Source organism: Pezoporus flaviventris, unplaced genomic scaffold (assembly GCF_033815535.1).
Source record: "Pezoporus flaviventris isolate CSIRO_AGI_PZ_B2104156 unplaced genomic scaffold, CSIRO_AGI_Pfla_v1 ptg000026l, whole genome shotgun sequence".
Classification (NCBI taxonomy): domain Eukaryota; kingdom Metazoa; phylum Chordata; class Aves; order Psittaciformes; family Psittacidae; genus Pezoporus; species Pezoporus flaviventris.
Window position 1 is genome coordinate 2,901,810 of NW_026892574.1, and position 18,334 is coordinate 2,920,143.

The 18,334-nt window shown below is 46.5% G+C and overlaps 1 protein-coding gene across 1 annotated transcript in view; it reads left to right on the plus strand.

Moving 5' to 3' along the window:
• DNAH1 (dynein axonemal heavy chain 1) overlaps window positions 1–18,334 on the plus strand; it is a gene marked incomplete at its 5' end in the record, with an annotated part of 52,845 nt that overhangs the window by 24,737 nt on the left and 9,774 nt on the right. Inside the window, 25 exon segments of the mRNA XM_061458206.1 lie at window positions 112–276; window positions 978–1,099; window positions 2,891–3,097; window positions 3,658–3,846; window positions 4,905–5,010; window positions 6,060–6,173; window positions 7,087–7,236; window positions 7,721–7,807; window positions 7,913–8,000; window positions 8,003–8,098; window positions 8,200–8,291; window positions 8,758–8,912; window positions 10,524–10,612; window positions 10,615–10,700; window positions 10,964–11,158; window positions 11,830–11,949; window positions 12,597–12,759; window positions 13,025–13,136; window positions 14,309–14,460; window positions 14,926–14,959; window positions 14,961–15,083; window positions 15,718–15,875; window positions 16,451–16,625; window positions 16,995–17,032; window positions 18,130–18,308. Of these exon segments, the coding sequence (XP_061314190.1) occupies window positions 112–276; window positions 978–1,099; window positions 2,891–3,097; window positions 3,658–3,846; window positions 4,905–5,010; window positions 6,060–6,173; window positions 7,087–7,236; window positions 7,721–7,807; window positions 7,913–8,000; window positions 8,003–8,098; window positions 8,200–8,291; window positions 8,758–8,912; window positions 10,524–10,612; window positions 10,615–10,700; window positions 10,964–11,158; window positions 11,830–11,949; window positions 12,597–12,759; window positions 13,025–13,136; window positions 14,309–14,460; window positions 14,926–14,959; window positions 14,961–15,083; window positions 15,718–15,875; window positions 16,451–16,625; window positions 16,995–17,032; window positions 18,130–18,308 (3,195 nt within the window).

Below are 18,334 nucleotides of genomic sequence, written 5' to 3' on the forward strand. Positions count from 1 at the left end.
AGTGGGTGTGGTGGTTTTTTCCAGACCCGTTCTGGTGTGCAGTTTGCATGGTTTTGTCAGCAGGTTCCTAGCATGGTGTCCTGTTATGCTGCTCTTCTTGCTTCCTGCTAGGCTGTCCTAGAGGAATGGCTGAAGTGCCAGCTCTCTTGGCTCTACTTGGAGCCAGTCTTGAGTTCAGAGGACATCAAAAGACAGCTCCCATTGGAAAGCCAGCTCTACCAGGAAGTGGATAAGGACTGGAGGGACATCATGAAGAGTGCTAATGAAAACCCTGAGGTGCGTACCTTGATGAAAGCCAGTGCAGGTATCACAAACTCCTTGGAGCTGTGCTCATACGAGGGCTGCCTTTGAATTGTTGTTTTAGTAATGGTGTGGGCTTGAGCAGCACTGTTTAAACCAGGAGGCCTTGTCCAGGGCTGTGTGCTAGGTTTCTCCTCCTGGAACTTGGCCTTTATTTCTGGTGTCCAAACAGAGTAATTCCCTGTGATGCCTTGCACCAACTCGTCCACCACACCAGTTATCTTCCCCTTAGCACATACTCGCTACCTCCTACAGCTCTTGTATCCAGCTCTGCTATAATCATAACCCATAAGATACATCTCATTTGATTCCTTCTCAGGCCTGATCCTTTAAATTTAGAGCCATTATTTTCACCCATTTCTGTGTCCTGGTAGCAGTGCTCTGCACTCTTCTGTTCTCCAGGCTTCACTTCCCAGGTCTCCACCACCACTTGTATTCCATATTACAAATGTTGGTATTTAGGGGAACCCAGAAATGTGCTTGTCACATCCATAAGTGCTGTTTCCACTCCTTGCCCACAAAGCTCACACCTCTCCAGATCCCTGTGAAAGTACTCCTGTGAATGAGTCATTCAAATCCTACCAGTAACATCACTGGGCAGCCCAATTGTCTCCATTTCCTTATCTCTCACTTGCTCAGAATACTGATGCTTCCTCTGTTCTCCATTCTGTCTGTAGGTGATTTCTCTGTGCCCTGATCCTGTGCTACTACAGAAGCTCCAAAAATGTAACCAGCTGCTGGAACTGGTTCAGAAAGGGCTAAGTGAATATCTGGAGACGAAGAGATTTGCTTTTCCTAAGTAACCTGAAATGTCAGTGGACTGGATCACACTCCCTGGTTCAGGAAATGGGAAAGGAGAGGCTCACTCCAGTTCTCTCTGAAGAAAGAGCAAAACAATCTAAGTTTAGGATATTGTAATGAGAATGTAAACATAAGCAAGGCTGTACCTTTCAATGCTGCCATCTGATGGGGATAAAACAGAGAGACACAAATGTTGGCATTTCTTCTTTGCATATCTGTGCCTCATGATTTGTCTAGAAAGGATGGGGTGAAATGAAGGAATACTATTCCTTGATACGCATTTAAACCCACTTCAGAATCATAGAATCTATGATTAGAATAGTTAGGGTTGGAAAGGACCTTTAGATCATCCAGTTCCAACCCCCCTGCCATGGGCAGGGACACCTCACACTAAACCATCTCACCCAAGGCTTTGTCCAAACTGGCCTTGAACATTGCCAGCAATGGAGCATTCACACCTTCCCCGGACAACCCATTCCAGTGCCTCACCACCCTTACAGTAAAGAATTTCCTCCTTATATCCAATCTAAACTTCCCCTGTTTCAGTTTGAACCCATTACCTCTTGTCCTATCACTGCAGTCCCTAATGAAGAGTCCCTCCCCAGCATCCCTATAGGCCCCCTTCAGATACTGGAAGGCTGCTCTCAGGTCTCCATGCAGCCTTCTCTTCTCCAGGCTGAACAGCCCCAACTTTCTCAGCCTGTCCTCATACAGGAGGTGCTCCGGCCCCTGAGCATCCTCGTGGCCTCCTCTGGACTTGTTCCAACAGTTCCATGTCCTTTTTATGTTGAGGACACCAGAACTGCACTAGATCTCTCAACTCAGGTAAAGAGCATAGCTGTTGAACTTTACCTGGCCTTCCTGACCAGTCTTCATTCTCCTTACTTATCAGCCATGTCCGTGACAAATGCAAACAAGAGTTTGCATGGTCTGTAAGCAGTATTCCTGAGTCACCTCTAACATCCCTGTGAGGAGTGGGATTCCGGTCGGCTAAGGATGCTGTTTCTAAGGCATCTGAGACCTGGTTTTGATGGCACCCACTTTGGCAATATGGATTAATCTATACCACGGTGTTTCACAGCCTCACTGTGAAAGGGCATGCTCTTGCCCAAGGAGTGTGATGCTTGATATAATACTGTAGTGGTCTAAGCCCAGTTGGCAACTCAGCCATGCAGTCGCTCGCTCACTCCCCCCACTTCCTCCCCTCTGCTCCCAGAGGGATGGGGAGCAGAATTGAAAGAATGTACCTCCCACGGGTTGAGATAAGAGCAGTCCAGTAACTGAGGTATAACACAAACCACTGCTGCTGCCACCAATGATAATAATGAGAAGGGAAATAACAAGGGAAGAGAACACAACTGCTCACCACCTGCCGACCGATACCCAGCCTGACCGAGCAGTGATCTAATGCTTCTGGGTAACTGCCCCCAGTTTCTATAGTGGGCATGATGTGCTGTGCTATGGAATACCTCTTTGGCTAGCTTGAGTCAGGTGTCCTGTCTCTGCCTCCTCCTGGCTTCCTCTCCTCCCTGGCAGAGCATGAGGCTCACAAAGTCCTTGGTCAGACCAAACAGCTGAGCAGTAACTAAAACCATCGGTGTTATCAGCGCTGTTCCCAAGCCAAAAGTCAAAAACACAGCACTGTACCAGCTACTGAGAAGGAGGAAAATGACTGCTACTGCTGAACCCAGGACAAATACCTGATTTCAGGTCCTGTGAGAACTCCTGTCCATCTTAGTGTGTTATTTTATCCTTTCTCCTCTCAAGGAGGAAATCCCTTGATATGCAGGTCTCTAAACCTACAGGCTGTAGTCTTGAGAGCTGCTGTACTGTCTGCCAGCCAGTGTTTTATCTTTCTGATGTCATGTTCACTCATCATTAGATACTACTGGACAAAGGGGGACCTGTACATGAGAGCAGTCAATGCTGAATTTCTCTATGGCTATGAGCACCTGGGGAACACTGGCCATCTGGTTATTATACCCCTTGCTGACAGGTAAGGAGACTATTTTCTATGTAATAAGTAGATCTTTTTCCTGGATGAACAAGCCTTACTGGGAATCTGACCATGCTTAATGTGTGTAAATAGAAACCGTTTGTACAGTAAAGGACTAACTGAGATTAGGGCACAGGAACACCCTGGCATTGGTTCTGCTGTATTCCTCATGATCAGTGCTCAGACTGATTGCTTTCATTCCCCTCATTGTAGTGCTCTGACTCTCATAAAATGTCTTCTTGATAGCCAAGGAGCTCTTCTACAAACCAGTAGATATGGACATCTCATACCCTAGAATATGCAGCAGCAATAACAATTTTACCTGTTTGTAACTGTCCTTTTTCTCTGTAGCTGGTGGCAGAAGGACTTATCCGTTCAGACCCAGATGAATACTAATCGAGGCCACGCAGCTAACTGCTTTGCAGAATGCTGTATATCTAAGCAGTTCCAGTAATAAAGGATGGATTCTTGCTTGTCTCCAGCTGCATGGATCATGTGTCTCCCTTACTGAAACCAGTAGCAGAAATGCTTTTCATCATCTGGTCTCTTCTTTGTTGTAGGTGTTACCTGACACACACAGGAGCTCTGCACCTGAAATTTGGAGGAGCACCTGCAGGAGCAGCAGGACCAGGCAAAACAGAAACAACAAAAGACCTGGGCAAAGCACTAGCAATCCCAGCTGTAGTGTTCAACTGCTCTGACCAGCTTGACTTTCTGGCAATGGGAAAGTTTTTCAAGGGACTAGCCAGGTAGGATGAAATGCTGTGTGTCATTATTGAGGAGTGGGTCGGGTACAGGGGTGCCGGCCACTGGGAAGTGGTGGGTATTATTCACAGCAACCCAGAAGAATAAGCAAAGCAGGAGTAAGGGGGTTACTGTGTTCCAGAATGAGCAAAGTTCCTTCTGGCAGGAATTTTGTGACAGTTGAGCCAATTAAAACAAAAAAAAAGGGGGGAGGGGGATAAAAAGAGATCCTGTTTATTTAAGGCAAAATTAAAATGCCTTAAAATGCGCCAATCCACTACACACTAATCCACCTGTGCAAGTGTTTGCAGCTCTGGCCTTTGTTTTAATATCATACATGTTGGACTGGGATTCAGCCTACAAGCTGCTTAATCTTAAGAAAGAGAATCTGCTGAGTGTATCCAAAATTGAGCAGCCAAGAGAGACTGCTCTAAGCCCTGAGGGATCCTCTCAGAGAAGTTTCTCTCTTCGCTACCTTTCAAACAGAGCTGGTCCAATTAGTCTGTTGCACACTGGTGAATCTGAATGTTATTCCAACAAAAGCTGATACTCTTCTCAGATGTTTTCTTGCCAGTAATTTAACTTCTTTCTCAAACTGTGCCTTGTGGAAAGATCATCTTCCTCATATACATGCTTCCAGCTTTATACCCAGTGATCCAAGCTCTGAAAAATGGACTTAAGAGATGTCTAAATTGTCTGCTACACTTACAGCTCAGGTATAAAACAGGAATTCAACATGACACCTCTTTCAAGCCCAAATCTCTAACATGCAGAATTTGTCCTAGGCTGTAGGAGCAGTCATTGCCATGGACTTGCAGGGGCCATGCGCCTTCTCACTCACCCATGGCCTGGGATGCGTAGTTGGGGTGAGGGCTAAAGGCCCTTCCACTGTGCCAGTACACTGTAGCTGTGGGGCCTTAGGGGCCTTTTAGGTTCATTTCTTGTCTCTGTGCTGCCTCCCCAGTATGTGAATTTACAATTTCTAGATCTAGCTGAACATTTGACTGCAAGTCCTCTTCTGTAAGATGTTCCTGACTCCCCTCGTTTTTCCTTCCTCGCCTAGCTCTGAGACATGGGCTTGCTTTGATGAGTTCAACCTCATTGGTATCGAGGTGCTGTCTGTGGTGGTGCAGCAGATTACAACCATTCAGAAAGCACAGCAGCAGAGGGTATGTAATGAACTGGTAGATGCAAGGGCAGACAAAAAATCTCCACTTGAGCTAGTCTAGGCAAGTCCTTGTCTTCAGACTAGCTTCACTGCTTAGGGGCAGCTCAGGCAAACTTGAGCTTGGAGAAGCATGAGCAATGCCCTAGCTGGGAGCATCACATCAGGCCATTACACAGTTAGCACCTTGGCTGGGTTTTGTAACTTCACCCTAGTCTGTGCTACCATAGTTGCCCATGCTTGCACAGGCTCACGTACATCTCAGCCTGAGCTGCAGTGCCAGCAGACTTTGGTGTGGGAGACACTCCAATACAGATCCACTGGTACAAATTGGAGCTGAGATAAAGACAGTCCGTGTTCTGCTGTGAATTGCTCAGCACCACATTTGTCTAAATGAGTTACCAAAGCCTTAGTGGATTCTCAAAACCCAACGTGTTCAGGAAAATGCATACTTGTGCATGCCCAGAGTTGCAATGTAAAGTGAATTTTCGGCTTTACATGGAGACTCGGCTGTCAGCCAGTCTAACAGCCAGCCTCTGCTTTGTTGTCAGGGGGCTCAGAGGGGTTAAGTCCTGAATCTCCTTTACTTTGGCTTGGAATTAGAAACTTGCTCTCCATGAATTCTTCTGCATTACCTTATCCCCCATCTGAAATTACTACCTACACAGCTTTGAAAAGGATTTACGTTTCTCTTTGCCCTCTCTGCCACAAATTAATTCAGATCCAAACTCTACTGCAGAATAAATGAAAAGATGTTTGTTTACAGCTGGAGGGATAAAAGTCTGTTCAAGAGAAAAAAAAAAAAAAGAAAAAGCCTATCAGTAAATCTTCCATGAGCCCAGTTTCTTAAACAAGGAAAAATATTGCTGGTAATACTAGATTCCTGCAGTGGGCCCACATTAAGTCACTACAGTTGTGGGCACCTCTGTGTGTCCGTGCTTCATCATTTAACTACTGGAAGCCATTGTTTTCTTCTTGGAAGATGCTGCTATATTACTTGATTTTCAGGTCAGGCTCTGCTCTTCAAGGAGGATGATATTTTTAATTTTCTAGGCAAATTGCTTCATGTTTGAAGGTGCAGAGATCCCACTGGTCCCATCCTGTGCACTCTTCATCACAATGAACCCAGGGTATGCTGGGCATGCTGAACTGCCCGATAACCCGAAGGTAAGGAGGACAGACTGCATAGACAGAAAGAAAAGAAGAGCGGGCAGTAGAGGTGCTGGATGCTACCCAGATGTCGTGGTTTAAACCCAGTCAGGTAACTTGTTCACTCACTCCCAGTGAGTGGTGCCGAGCTGACAACAATCGAGGTCTGTCCCCCCCCACCGGGGTTCTCCCCCACTCCCGGAGGAACGGGGAGGAGGATCGAAAGAGTGCAACTCCCACGGGTTGAGACAAGAACAGTCCAGCAACCAATGTACACAAATCACCACCGCTACTATCAACTACAACAATAAGGGAAAATAACAAGGGAAGAGAATACGATACCACCGGCCAAGAAAGCGAGTTCCACCCGGAAGCCCGTGTCCTTCCGGGTAACTCCCAGTTACCCCTCACCCCGGGCATGACGTGCTGTGGTATGGAATACCTCCCTGGCTAGCCCGGGTCAGGCGCCCCGTCTCTGCTTCCTCACAGCTTCCCCTCCTCCCTGGCAGAGCATGAGCCTCACAGAGTCCTTGGTCAGGGTAAACATCACTTAGCAACAACCGAAAACATCGGCTTCACCAACACTGTTCTCAGGCTGGAAGTCAAAACACAGCACTGCACCAGTTAACACAAAGGAAAAAACATGACTGCTACTGCTGAACCCAGGACACCAGACTACTGGTGTGTCCATGACAAGGATTAGGAAGTGATGCTTTTGGAAGGTTTCTAGGATCATTTTGAGATTTGAATCACATCTGTAAGCAAATGACGCTCCTCAGATAGCAGTCTGCAGGGATGCTATCCTCACAGGTGTCAGGCATGCTCGGGCTGTGTCCTCTAAACAGCCTGGGATAGATACCCAGCCTTCTCAGTTTGCTGGAAAAAGCAGGAAACAAGTGTGTTAATCTTGTGTTGGAACCATATGTTTCAGGCTCTCTTTCTTCCTGTGGCTATGATGGTCCCAGATTACTCCATGATTGCTGAGATGTCACTCTATGCCTTTGGGTTTGATGAAGCCAAAATCCTTGCAAAGAAGATCACCACAACATTCAAACTATTGTCAGAGCAGCTCAACTCCCAGGTAGATGCCTTAATGCCCATAAATGTCTTTTTAAATGTGAGATTTTCAGCCTAGGCACAAAGTACCTGGGTGGTTCTCCCAGTGCCTTGTAACTGCATATCACATATCACAAAAAGGTCACAGTACCCATTCTTCATCTACCTCCCTCCTTTCTGGTTTTCCTTTTTCCTCCTGTGGCTGGACTTGCATTCAGCTGCAGTGCTAGTTAGAATTACAATGGCAGGACAGTTGCCCTGCCTACTTCTCCTTCCATCTAGGATTTTTTATCATCCAGATATTCTTGTCTTCCTCACCCGCAGTCTGTACAGCTCAGGACTAGTTAGTTGTTTGAAGGATACTGAGGGCAAACTGTGATAGGAAGCAGTTGTTCTGAAGGCATAACTCATTTTTCTTTTCTTACCTGCTAACTGAGTGCATGCATAGGTTCACTCTATTTTAGGTGGTGCTCCTGTATCTGATGTCATTTTCTCTGTACCTTTCCCAGGACCACAATGACTTTGGGATGAGAGCTGTGAAAACTGTCATCTCAACAGCTGGCAACCTAAAAAGAGAGAATCCTACTATGGATGGGGTAAATGTGCGAAGACTTCACGTTGTCACAGACCTATTAGGCCTTTTCTGCAGCCTCCTAAGAGAGGTGAGATCTCTGAAGTTCTGAGTTCTTAAATCTTTGCAGGAGCTGATCTGCCTGCGGGCTATCAGGAATGCCAATGTACCCAAATTCCTGAAGGATGACCTCATGCTCTTCAGTGGTATTGTCTCAGATTATTTCCCAAGATCAAAGAAGAGCTTGTTGCTTACGGCCACCTGGAAGAAGCCATTCACAAATTCTGCATCAAAGAGAACCTGGAGGATACTGATGGTGAGGGAAAAAAGCTCCCTGTGCGCCTGGGCTTTTAGTCCTCTGCCCTAGGAAAAGAGACAGCAGGTTCCAGACCCACTCCACATTGTCTTTCTCTGCAGGTTTTGTGACTAAGTGCATCCAGCTCTATGAAGCTACTATGGTTTGACATGGCCTTATGCTGGTGGGACCAACAGGTTCTGGTAAGACAAAGGTATGGTTGTGAGACTCTGCTGGCACCAGTAAACCATCACCTAGCTATGGATGCAGAGGGTTAAGCTTCACAGAAGACTCACTCTCCAGCATTTCCACCTTCTCTCAGATAAAAGTCAGGGCACCAAGATGATGCCTTTTGGTACTGATTTATAGCCATGGGGAAGTATATTACTAGCTCACTCTTTCAAGTTGGGAGATTAGACTGAGGCTTATTAGCTCTGCTGCAGATTTCTGAGGCTGAGACATGCTTTGACATCTTGAGATGCTTCAGGCCTTTTGGACAGGAGATCTAACTTCCTCCCCTCTTCATCTAGAATGCTTGCTTTCTGTGAATACAGCCAGGCATCTCCTTACAGTCATATTATCCTTCACTGTATCTCCTTTTTCACTGCTTTTTGAATGCAACTGCTGTGAGAGCCAGAGGAGCCATGGCAGTTAAATCTCTTGCTCTCCTGCTTTTGCAGAGTTACCAAGTCCTGGCAGCTGCAGTGACATCACTGAAAGGTCAACCTGCAGCAAGTGGTGGGAATTACGAGGGAGTCAGATACTTTGTACTGAATCCCAAATCCATCACAATGGGCCAGCTTTATGGAGAGTTCAGCTTGCTAACGCATGAGTGGTAAAGTACAAAACCTGCTTTCCTTCTTTCCAGACTGGAAACAGTTTTCTTCTTGTCTTGAGCATCTTCTCTTCAAGGCTGAGAACTGTTTAGAGTAGTGGCATGAAACCAGAAGCAATCAAGTCCTTATCCTCACCAAGCTGCAATAGCCAGTCACAGCTATTTAAGCTGACATCTTCTATTGTGTGCTTGGCTTGGCTGCCAGCACATGCCCAGACAGTTACTGCAGCTCAGTAAGCAGCATTAACTGCATAACAAGGAAGAATTAAATTGCTTTGGAGCACATAGCCCTGCTCTAAGATGCAGCAACTTAAAAACACTTGCTTTACTTCTGAAAAAAGCGCTTGAATTGTTCTGTATAAATACACTGGTGGCCTTGAATGAGGAGGAATGACTTTCAGACATAAAGAGGCATTTCATTGCTGTTACCAGGGCTCCTGCTTGCTTACACACTTTAGAAGCAAGAACCAATAGCCTGTTTGCCCTCTTGATAGCCAGGTCTTACTGCTTATGTTTCAGTGTGTGACCTCGGGTTGAATTTGCAGCTCGCTTTATCCAGAAACTAAGGTGTGGGAAGCAGTGTGAATCTCCCTTTAGCCCTGTTACCCACCACTTGCTTAGGGGCAAAGCTAAAGACTCTGGTCTGTGAAACGGGAAACTAAATAAATGTGAAACTAACTACCTCTAGGAAAAATGCAAGTAAGTAAGCACTGCTGATGCTGAGACTCAGAGCTTCCTACCCTGGGCTCTGGTGCTTCTTTACTGAGGGGCATTCTCTAGGATGTTCCAGTTAAGCTCAACAGTTTATTTATGATGTGACTGTACCCAAGGGCAGCACACAGGCATGTCAGCATGACAAAAAGAAAAATACAGCAGCCGTGTAAAACATATTTACAGACAAATCCGTCTGGTTTGATCAGCTGAGCTTTTGAACAGACTGTTTTCCCTTGATCTCAGTAACAATACCCCAGAACTGACAAGCACTATAAAAATAACAAATAATTAATAATGGGAGTAAAGTCCAGGGCCTGAATGAAAATTGCACTCCAGGTTTCCATGTACAGATTAAGTTCTTGCTGCAAACAGCCAGCATTCCTTGTGTCTGCTCCCCTGTTCACCATCTCCAGCATCACCTGGTGATGGATGCTGAGGATGCGGAATTTCAGTTGTAGAGAGGGTAGAGTCATGCTCTTTAGCCTGGATTCATCCTCATAACCTGTAGTTACCCAACGGAAACATCTGGTGGAGAAGAGGCACAGAGAGCTGATAACCCACCTATGACCTGAAATGGATGCTAGCAAAGCCTCTTTGTTTTTCACTGAGGGCGGAGATGTTAAAGGGAAACTTGGCATTTTACAGTTAGATGACATGAAATACAGATCCTAATGCCCATAGAAATTGTTTCATGGTGTCACTCAGACTGAGGTGTATGTCTCAGTAAAAGAAATAACAAAATGGACCTTTAGGCAGCTCATCAAGTGAGGCACAGATATCCTTGGGCACAGGAACCAGGGTAAGATTCTAGCTCTGTTGCCTTAGGTTGTGAAAGCTTTGCCATGGATTTCAGCAAAACCAGAATGGGCCAAGCCCTGCCTTCCTCCCACCTTTCAGGACAGATGGGATCCTTTCCTCACTCATCCAGCAGGGAGCTGTGGCCACTGACACCATCAAGAAGTGGTACATGTTTGACGGCCCGGTTGATGCTTGTGGATTGAGAACATGAACACAGTGCTAGATGACAATAAGAAGTTGTGCCTGAGCTCAGGGGAAATCATCAAGCTGTCAGAGGTAACTCATCTCTTATGCTTTTGCTGCCTGTTGTCTGTTTTCCTTCCTCTCTCTTGGAACAGGTTTGCCTTTTACTTTCCATTTGATGTCTGTGGTGGACTTGTGTGAAATTGGTGTCTCAGTAGTAGCCCTGAGCTGCCCAGAAACAACAAAAAGGGCCTCTGCAACAAAGGAAAAGATTTCATCTTTGCCAAATTATGCTGAAACATATCTTGGAAGTGATCAAGTCCTTATCCTCCTTGCTTTCTTTTTGCAGTTCCCAGTGTATGACCACGGTGTTTGAAGTCCAGGATCTGGCTGTTGCTTCCCCTGCCACAGTGTCTCACTGTGGCATGGTTTACCTTGAACCCAGCATCCTGGGGCTGGAGCCATTCATTGAGAGCTGGCTGCAAAAACTTCCAGGCATCATGAAGCCCTTCTCACAGCAGCTATCATCTTTCTTCAAGAGATTCCTCAAGGTGAGCAACGCTACTGTTCCAGCCTTTCCATGGCTTGGAGGTTGTCAGCTCAGTTATCAATCAGCCCAGACTTGTCAAGGCCTGGATTTAAACACTTCATACTACCAGTATACAAACTGATATGTAAATTTCCTGGGTTTAATATGGGTTATTTGCTGATCCCTATAGATTTGACTTAGTCTTTTTGGTCATTATGGTTTTATTTAATTGTAAAATTATCTCCTGGACAAAATTGTCAGTGGTGCAGCACCATTGCTTACAGTGGAATAAGTTATGAGAACTCCAGTGAGAAAGTTATAAGAACAAGTCTTGTTTTTTCTACTCTGCTCCTATTTTATTGAATAACATGGAGCTGCAAAGGTAAGCTCTGAAGGGAGCAAATGATTTAAGAGCAGTGATGGAACAAGATGCACATCATTGTTGCACAGAACCAGCAGGCAGGCCCAGAGGTTTCTTGGGGTTAAGACTGAACTGAAGGGGTTTGACTTGCTTCTCTCCAGTCAAAATGGTGGCATCTGGGACATGGTAGGAAATGGCAGCGTTTTCAGTCATACCTTCTCTGTTAAATATAGCCTGCAGGCAGATGAGGAGAAACTAGCATCCTAAGAAGGTAAACACGAAGTCAAACGTGTTGGATAGTGACACCGAGTTGTTCCTCTTTCTCCTTACAGGAAGGCATTGGCTTTGGCTGGAGGTTTGTGAAGGAGGTAATTGCCTCAACAGACAGTAACCTCACAAGGAGCCTCCTCCTGCTCTTGGAATGTTTCTTTCAGCCTTTCATTCCCATTGAGGCAGGATTTTGCTACCTCTATCACCATATTATGCCTGTCACTCTTCAGGGCATTGTGCCATGCACAGAGTTAGTCACCAGAGAATGAAGTGTTGGTTATTACACCAGAGAATGAGGTGTTGGTGCAGAAAGGTCATGCTGTGGCTCACGTACATGGCAGAAGGTAATACAACATCCTGCAAAACACAGGTAAACCTGGAAGGATTATGCTTTGCCCACTGAAAGAGCAAAAGATAAGCTCCATGCCTACCAGGCTGGAGGGAAGACGTTCACTTTTATTTATAGCAGAGGGAATTGGAGAAGGAGTGGAAAGCAGAGATCAGAGCTAAGCAGTGATGCACTTCAGACTGCAGATCTTTGGAGAATTAGTATTGCAGAAGGCTGGATGATTTTCAAATTAAAACCCAAAGACTAAATTCTTCTCCTAGCTCCTGTTGAGTGACATTAGTTCAGCAAGGGGAGTCTCTCAAGTACACTAATGAAACAGCAAGTTCTAATCCACAGAATACATTAACAAGGCCTGTGAAAAACTGGCTAGCAAAACTTACATAGAAGCTGGAAGAATTACAAGCACTTTAAGAGGAGGCTGGGGTTTGTGTAACTTAACCAGGCCTGAGAATTTTACTTTTGCTCTTCTCTGATTCTCAGGGAATTAGGACAATTCCCCAGGAGAAGACAGCTCATATCAAAGAGCTGATTGAACCCTGGTTTATATTTGCCTTGATCTGGAGTGTGGGTGCTACTGGAGATTCCCAAGGTTACATGGCCTTCAGCTTGTGGCTGAGGGAGAAGATGGCAAAGGAAAAGGTGAGTAAAGGAAAAACGGATCCTCTCTCATTATAGAGAAACTGGTAATGAGGAATGGGGGTCAGAGCTTGTTGAGTGCCCAGAGGCTTTGTATGGACTTGCTCTTGGGATCTGGTGTACCACATCTGCCTCAAACTTCAAGGGATCCTTGGAGCTTGAAGATCTGGGAGAGAGGCCTGAGCCACACTGGTCTGGGCAGCATCCCATTAGTAAAGTGTTCCTTGCAGTAGTGCACATCCTTCTCTGAACTCAGCCACGTTCACCAGCAGCTTTACTCTCACATATCCAGTTACTTTTCCCAGAAGAAGGACTGGTTTATGACTATAAACTGAAGGATGCGGGGCTCAGCAGTCCTGAAGATGATCTGGATGAGGAGGTCATTAGGGAGGGCAAATATTTCACTTACAACTTCAAACCAAGAAATTGTGAGGGAGGGACTAGAAAGTGACACAGTCCTGCAGGATTTGGTGGGATTGGTCATCAAGGGCAAACAAGGAAGGCCTATAGGAACCAAGTGGGAGTGTTTAAAGTTAAATCAAGCTTTTCATTAAAGGAAGAAGGCAATTTCTTGCCCTCAGGGTTGTGAGATTTGAGCCAAGCACTGATCAGTTCAGACCTGAGTGTCTCTGCCAGTGGTCAGGAAAGCGTGAGGGCTCTGCAAGTGTGGCCACTGGAGGAGGACAAGGAGAAGCTCAGATGAAGAGGTTGGTTGGTGTTAGAAAGCAGTGCACAACAGCAGAAAAGCTGTGTGCGGTGGGTCTGGAGGAGGAGCAAGGCAGACCCACATGCCATCTTTTTGACCGGAGGCAGCAGAGGAGCGGGGCATGCAGGGCCCATCTGATTGACAGTCACCACCCTCTGGGCTGGAAAAAAAACCCACAGGAAAAATAAGGGAGGAAAAATGCTTCCCCCTCCTGAAATCAAAGCAAAGCAAAGAGCCTTACATGAGTATCGGATGTGTAGCAGAAGCTGTCAGTGTCGTCACTGTGGAAAGGCCACATGGGTGTCAGGAATGCGCGATTTCTCAGTGTTCTCCAGCACATCCCTGACAAAACCTCTGTCTCGCTTGGTTTGCCTGTGGCTCGACTCTAGCACATGTCTTGTGCAAGTACAAAACTTCCATGTGCCTTTGAATGCAACATGGATGATGGCACCGAATGTGAAGCTAGGATCCCAGCTGAGCCCTCGGTGGCACTCTGCCATGGGGCACTTACAGGGTGGGTCAGCTTAGGACAGAACTGCAATTTGTGCAAGTACTGCAAGTGCTCCGTCCTCCTTTGATCCCAGTTTTCAGAAGGGAGAGCAAGTATATTATTGCTGGGGCAATAACCTCTAACCTTTGGGCTATCTCCCTCCCACATGAAAGCAGTCAGAGCCTCACAGCACTGCCATACAGAAAGGTGAGGGTGACAAGACTAGACAGAGGGGCTGGAAGCCTGGATTCCTCATCAGAATCTGAGCTACTACGCAAGGAGCTGTGACAGGAAAAACACAGCAGATACAGTTTTCCTATAGAGGATAAATGCAACGGCCCCCTCTGAACGCACCCATACCTTTCAGGTGTGCTGGGAGAAGTGGCTGGACCCAACAGCAGAGTTCATCATGGTTCCTGATACCAACTTCTGTGACATTATTGTGCCCATAACGAACACAGTCCGAACGGCCCATCTGCTGAAGCTGTTGCTCATCAACTATAAGCCAGTATGTGCCCAGCCTTATCTTTGATTTTTAGAGTTATCCTTGTTCTCATCAACAGCTACCTCATACTTTGGAGATTATTTCCCGCTCCCATGGATTTGTGTTTCTCTGCTCAAAAGCTGTGCCTAAGCAACAAGAGCTCTCCATTGAGCCTCCAGGCACCATGCCAGCACTGCAAAGGAATGTCAACACTCAGGCGTTCAATCAAAATGCAGCAATTGCTAGATTGCTCCCCATCAAATTCTAGCCCATCAAATTCTACCTGTTTCCTAGAGTTCCATTTCCTACTTCTCTGATTGGATTCCTTCCACACCAGGGGATCTGTTGAACGGCTGTCAGGAGCAAGCCTTCTGTCTTCTCCCAGGCTTTGAATGCCTAAGGGAGCAGTAACTGCGTTTCCTCCAGCAAATGCCAGAGAGCTGAGAAACACAGTCTGTATACCTGTGGTTATGCTGCTGATTGTGTTTCTAAGTTCTCTGCATTGGTCCCACTGGCACAGGGAAGACTCACAATTACAGACAAGCTTTTGAAGAACTTGCCTCTCAGATACATTACCCACTTCCCGATGTTTTTGCCACGTACCTCTGCTAACCAAACTCAAGATCTCATTGACAGTGAACTGGGTAAGAGGCAGGTTTCCTTCCTGTGTTTGCAAAGGCAGCATCCCTGAGCTCAGTGTTTCTATCAACTTAGCCATTTAGTTTCATCCTGAGACCTGAAGGGGCCCCAAGCACACAGCAAATCTGAGCTGGGATTGTGAGAGCTCCTAATAACTCGATACATTTGCAATGAAGTGAGAAGGATTAGTGAGGGTCTGGAAAAATTGCTCCAATTCTGGGTATTCCAGAAATACTCCGTTTCACAGCACAGGTGTTTGCAAACCTTGGTGTGGGATATTTATAGGAACTGATGAGATGAGAGCACTTGGTTGCTGACCCCAATCCCACTCCCCATGGTAAACAGCTTCCCTTTTTCCTCCATGGTCAGCCACTGGTTTGAAGTTTCCAACAGCACTGACATTCATTGACACTGTGCATAAGGAGGCAAAGTTTCACTCATGTTTGGAAAAAAGCCAATGCCCCAACTCTTGCACCAGACCTTTTCTGTGCATGCACCCATATAAAGAGTTATATGGAGTGAAAGTGTAGAGAGCTGCAACTACTGCCCCAGGAAGCCTCTGGAGAAAAAACTGCTTTTGGGTCAAGCTAAAAGTACCTTTGCAATAGGAATAGTCCTGTGTCCTTACAGAGTTTTGTCCTTGCAGGCACAAGGGTGTGTTTGGGCCTCCAGTTGGGCGGTACCTCATATTTTTTATTGATGACTTGAACATGGCCATGCTGGACACATACAGTGCTCAGGCACCCATCGAGCTGCTGCAGCAGTGGAAGGAGCACCGGGGCTGGTATGACGGGAATCAGATCAGTATGACTCAGATCCTTTGCCATCTTGGCAGAAGTTGGCCTGTTGATGGATATGCTGATAGATAAGATGATCAGGGGCCGGAGCACCTCCTGTATGAAGACAGGCTGAGAAAGTTGGGGCTGTTCAGCCTGGAGAAGAGAAGGCTGCATGGAGACCTCAGAGCAGCTTCCAGTATCTGAAGGGGGCCTATAGGGATGCTGGGGAGGGACTCTTCATTAGGGACTGTAGTGACAGGACAAGGGGTAACGGGTTCAAACTGAAACAGGGGAAGTTTAGACTGGATATAAGGAGGAAATTCTTTCCTGTGAGGGTGGTGAGGCACTGGAATGGGTTGCCCAGGGAGGTTGTGAATGCTCCATCCCTGGCAGTGTTCAAGGCCAGGTTGGACAGAGCCTTGGGTGAGATGGTTTAGTGTGAGGTGTCCCTGCCCATGGCAGGGGGCTTGGAACTGGATGATCGTAAGGTCCTTTCCAACCCTGACTATTCTATGATTCTATGCATACCCACTGTGGAGATTTGTGATGAGGGTTTCGGGCTACAACTTCACATTCATTTCTAATTTTGCACTCTTCAAGGTGCTTTTAAGAAGCTGGTAGATATTAATTTGGTCTGTGCTATGGGGCCTCCTGGAGGTGGAAAGAATGCTGTCACTCCATGCCTCACTCCCCGTTTCAGCTACCTCTCCTTCACTGGAATGGAGGACAGCAGCAAGAAGGCCATCTTCTCCACCACCCTTGGCAGCTGGATTGGGTAAGTTCTGCCAGCAGCTGCCACCTTCTCCTCATGTTGCAAGTCAACCTGATAATAATGGAGGTTGGAAGGGGAGGAATTGGTATTGATGATCTGATCAAAGTGTTGGAAGCTGGAATTTGCATTCATTGCTTGAAGATGCTTTTGGGAAAGTGGTGTTTGAATCTTAGCGAACAGAGAAGCTCATACAGTTTAGTCTCAGGGTCAAACTCTGCTGGTGCCAATCAGCAAACTTCGGCTTTGTCTTTCGCAGGTTCATAAGAAATCCTATGGTCTAGGCCTTTCAGCTAGGATTCTGTGATGGATGATGGAGATATCCTTCACCTCAGCAGGTAAAGCTGTGACTCGTGTATTCTGTCTTTTTCTAGATGGACTCCTAGGAGAAAAAAGTTACAAAGATCCAGTGCATAAGTAAGAGAAGACAGAGAGAGAGAGGGAGACTGTGAACAGAACAAGCTGATGGGCACAGCATGGCATAGCTTACCTGTGCTTTCAGCAGACAGACACTCGCCCAGACAACAGCCTTCTGTGGAAGCAGAGCCTTCTGTTACTTTCCATCTGCTGCAGCCTGTGGAGAGCTGGGCAGGGTGGATCCAAGCATGGTGCTACAGCCACCCAGAAAAAAAAAGGGCTCCTTTGGAGCGTAGCGAGTCCTCGTATATTTGACAGGGTGGAATTTAGGATCATCTTTGCAAATGTGCCCTCACCTGCAAATATGCCAATAGGAAGGAGTAAGAATAGTGAGCTATGGAAGAAGCAAAGCAAGGCTTTCTGTGTGCTTGCAATATTTACAAGCATCAGTACCTGACTGTGAGCTTGGGGCACACTGAAGCACCTGACTGTGATTTAAAAATAAATTAAAGACTTTTGGAAAGAGTTGGAAAGCGCAAAGTGCTGGGGTGTCACAGAGCTCTGCTTCCCCCCTCTGCTTGTAATAAACTTAACTGGGAGAGAAACGCAAAAAACAGTATTTTATGCACTAAAACTGGCAGCTGTGCTTAAATCTTGCCAGACCGTTGCATAAGAAATTATTCCTCAGTGGCTCTGCATTTGCTGATCTCAGTAAATTGCCAGGCACTTTAGTAAGAGGGCACTCAGCCCTTCTAGCTTAAAAGTAGCTGAGACTCCACTCTGGGAGTATAAAGAGAGAGAAGGAAAACCTCTCAGGAATGGTTCAGGTAAGCACCAATTACCGGTCTGGCAGTGCCTCCTCTCTCCCTGGGGTGCATGAAGTCTTAACCCCACAGAACTGTTGTGATGCATTCTTCCCTCTCCAGATCTGATTCTTTTTGGTCAGAAAACTCATTGGCAAACTGTCCACTGCCGTGAGCAGGTGCTTAGTCGGGTCCCCCCATAGTCTCTGCATAAGAAAGCAGAAAAGTGTGCTCCTGGCAAAGTCCCAGCAACACCTCTGCAACCCAGTCCCACCTGTCTGCGCTGCCAGGACCTTCTCAACCCATAGTCACCACCTTTATATCCTCTCCACCTTCCTCCGTCTCTGCAGCAGGAGCACTTGCAGTGAAAGACCTGAACAAGCCCTTGGTTGATGCAACTACTGGCATGTATTTGACTGTCACATCCCAGCTCCTGCCCACACCAGCCAAGTCACTTTACACTTTCAACCTGAGAGACCTCTCCAAGGTGTTCCAGGCCATGCTCATGGCTGAGCCCAGCACCATCCAGGTGAGCCCTCCAATCAGCATAGTCAT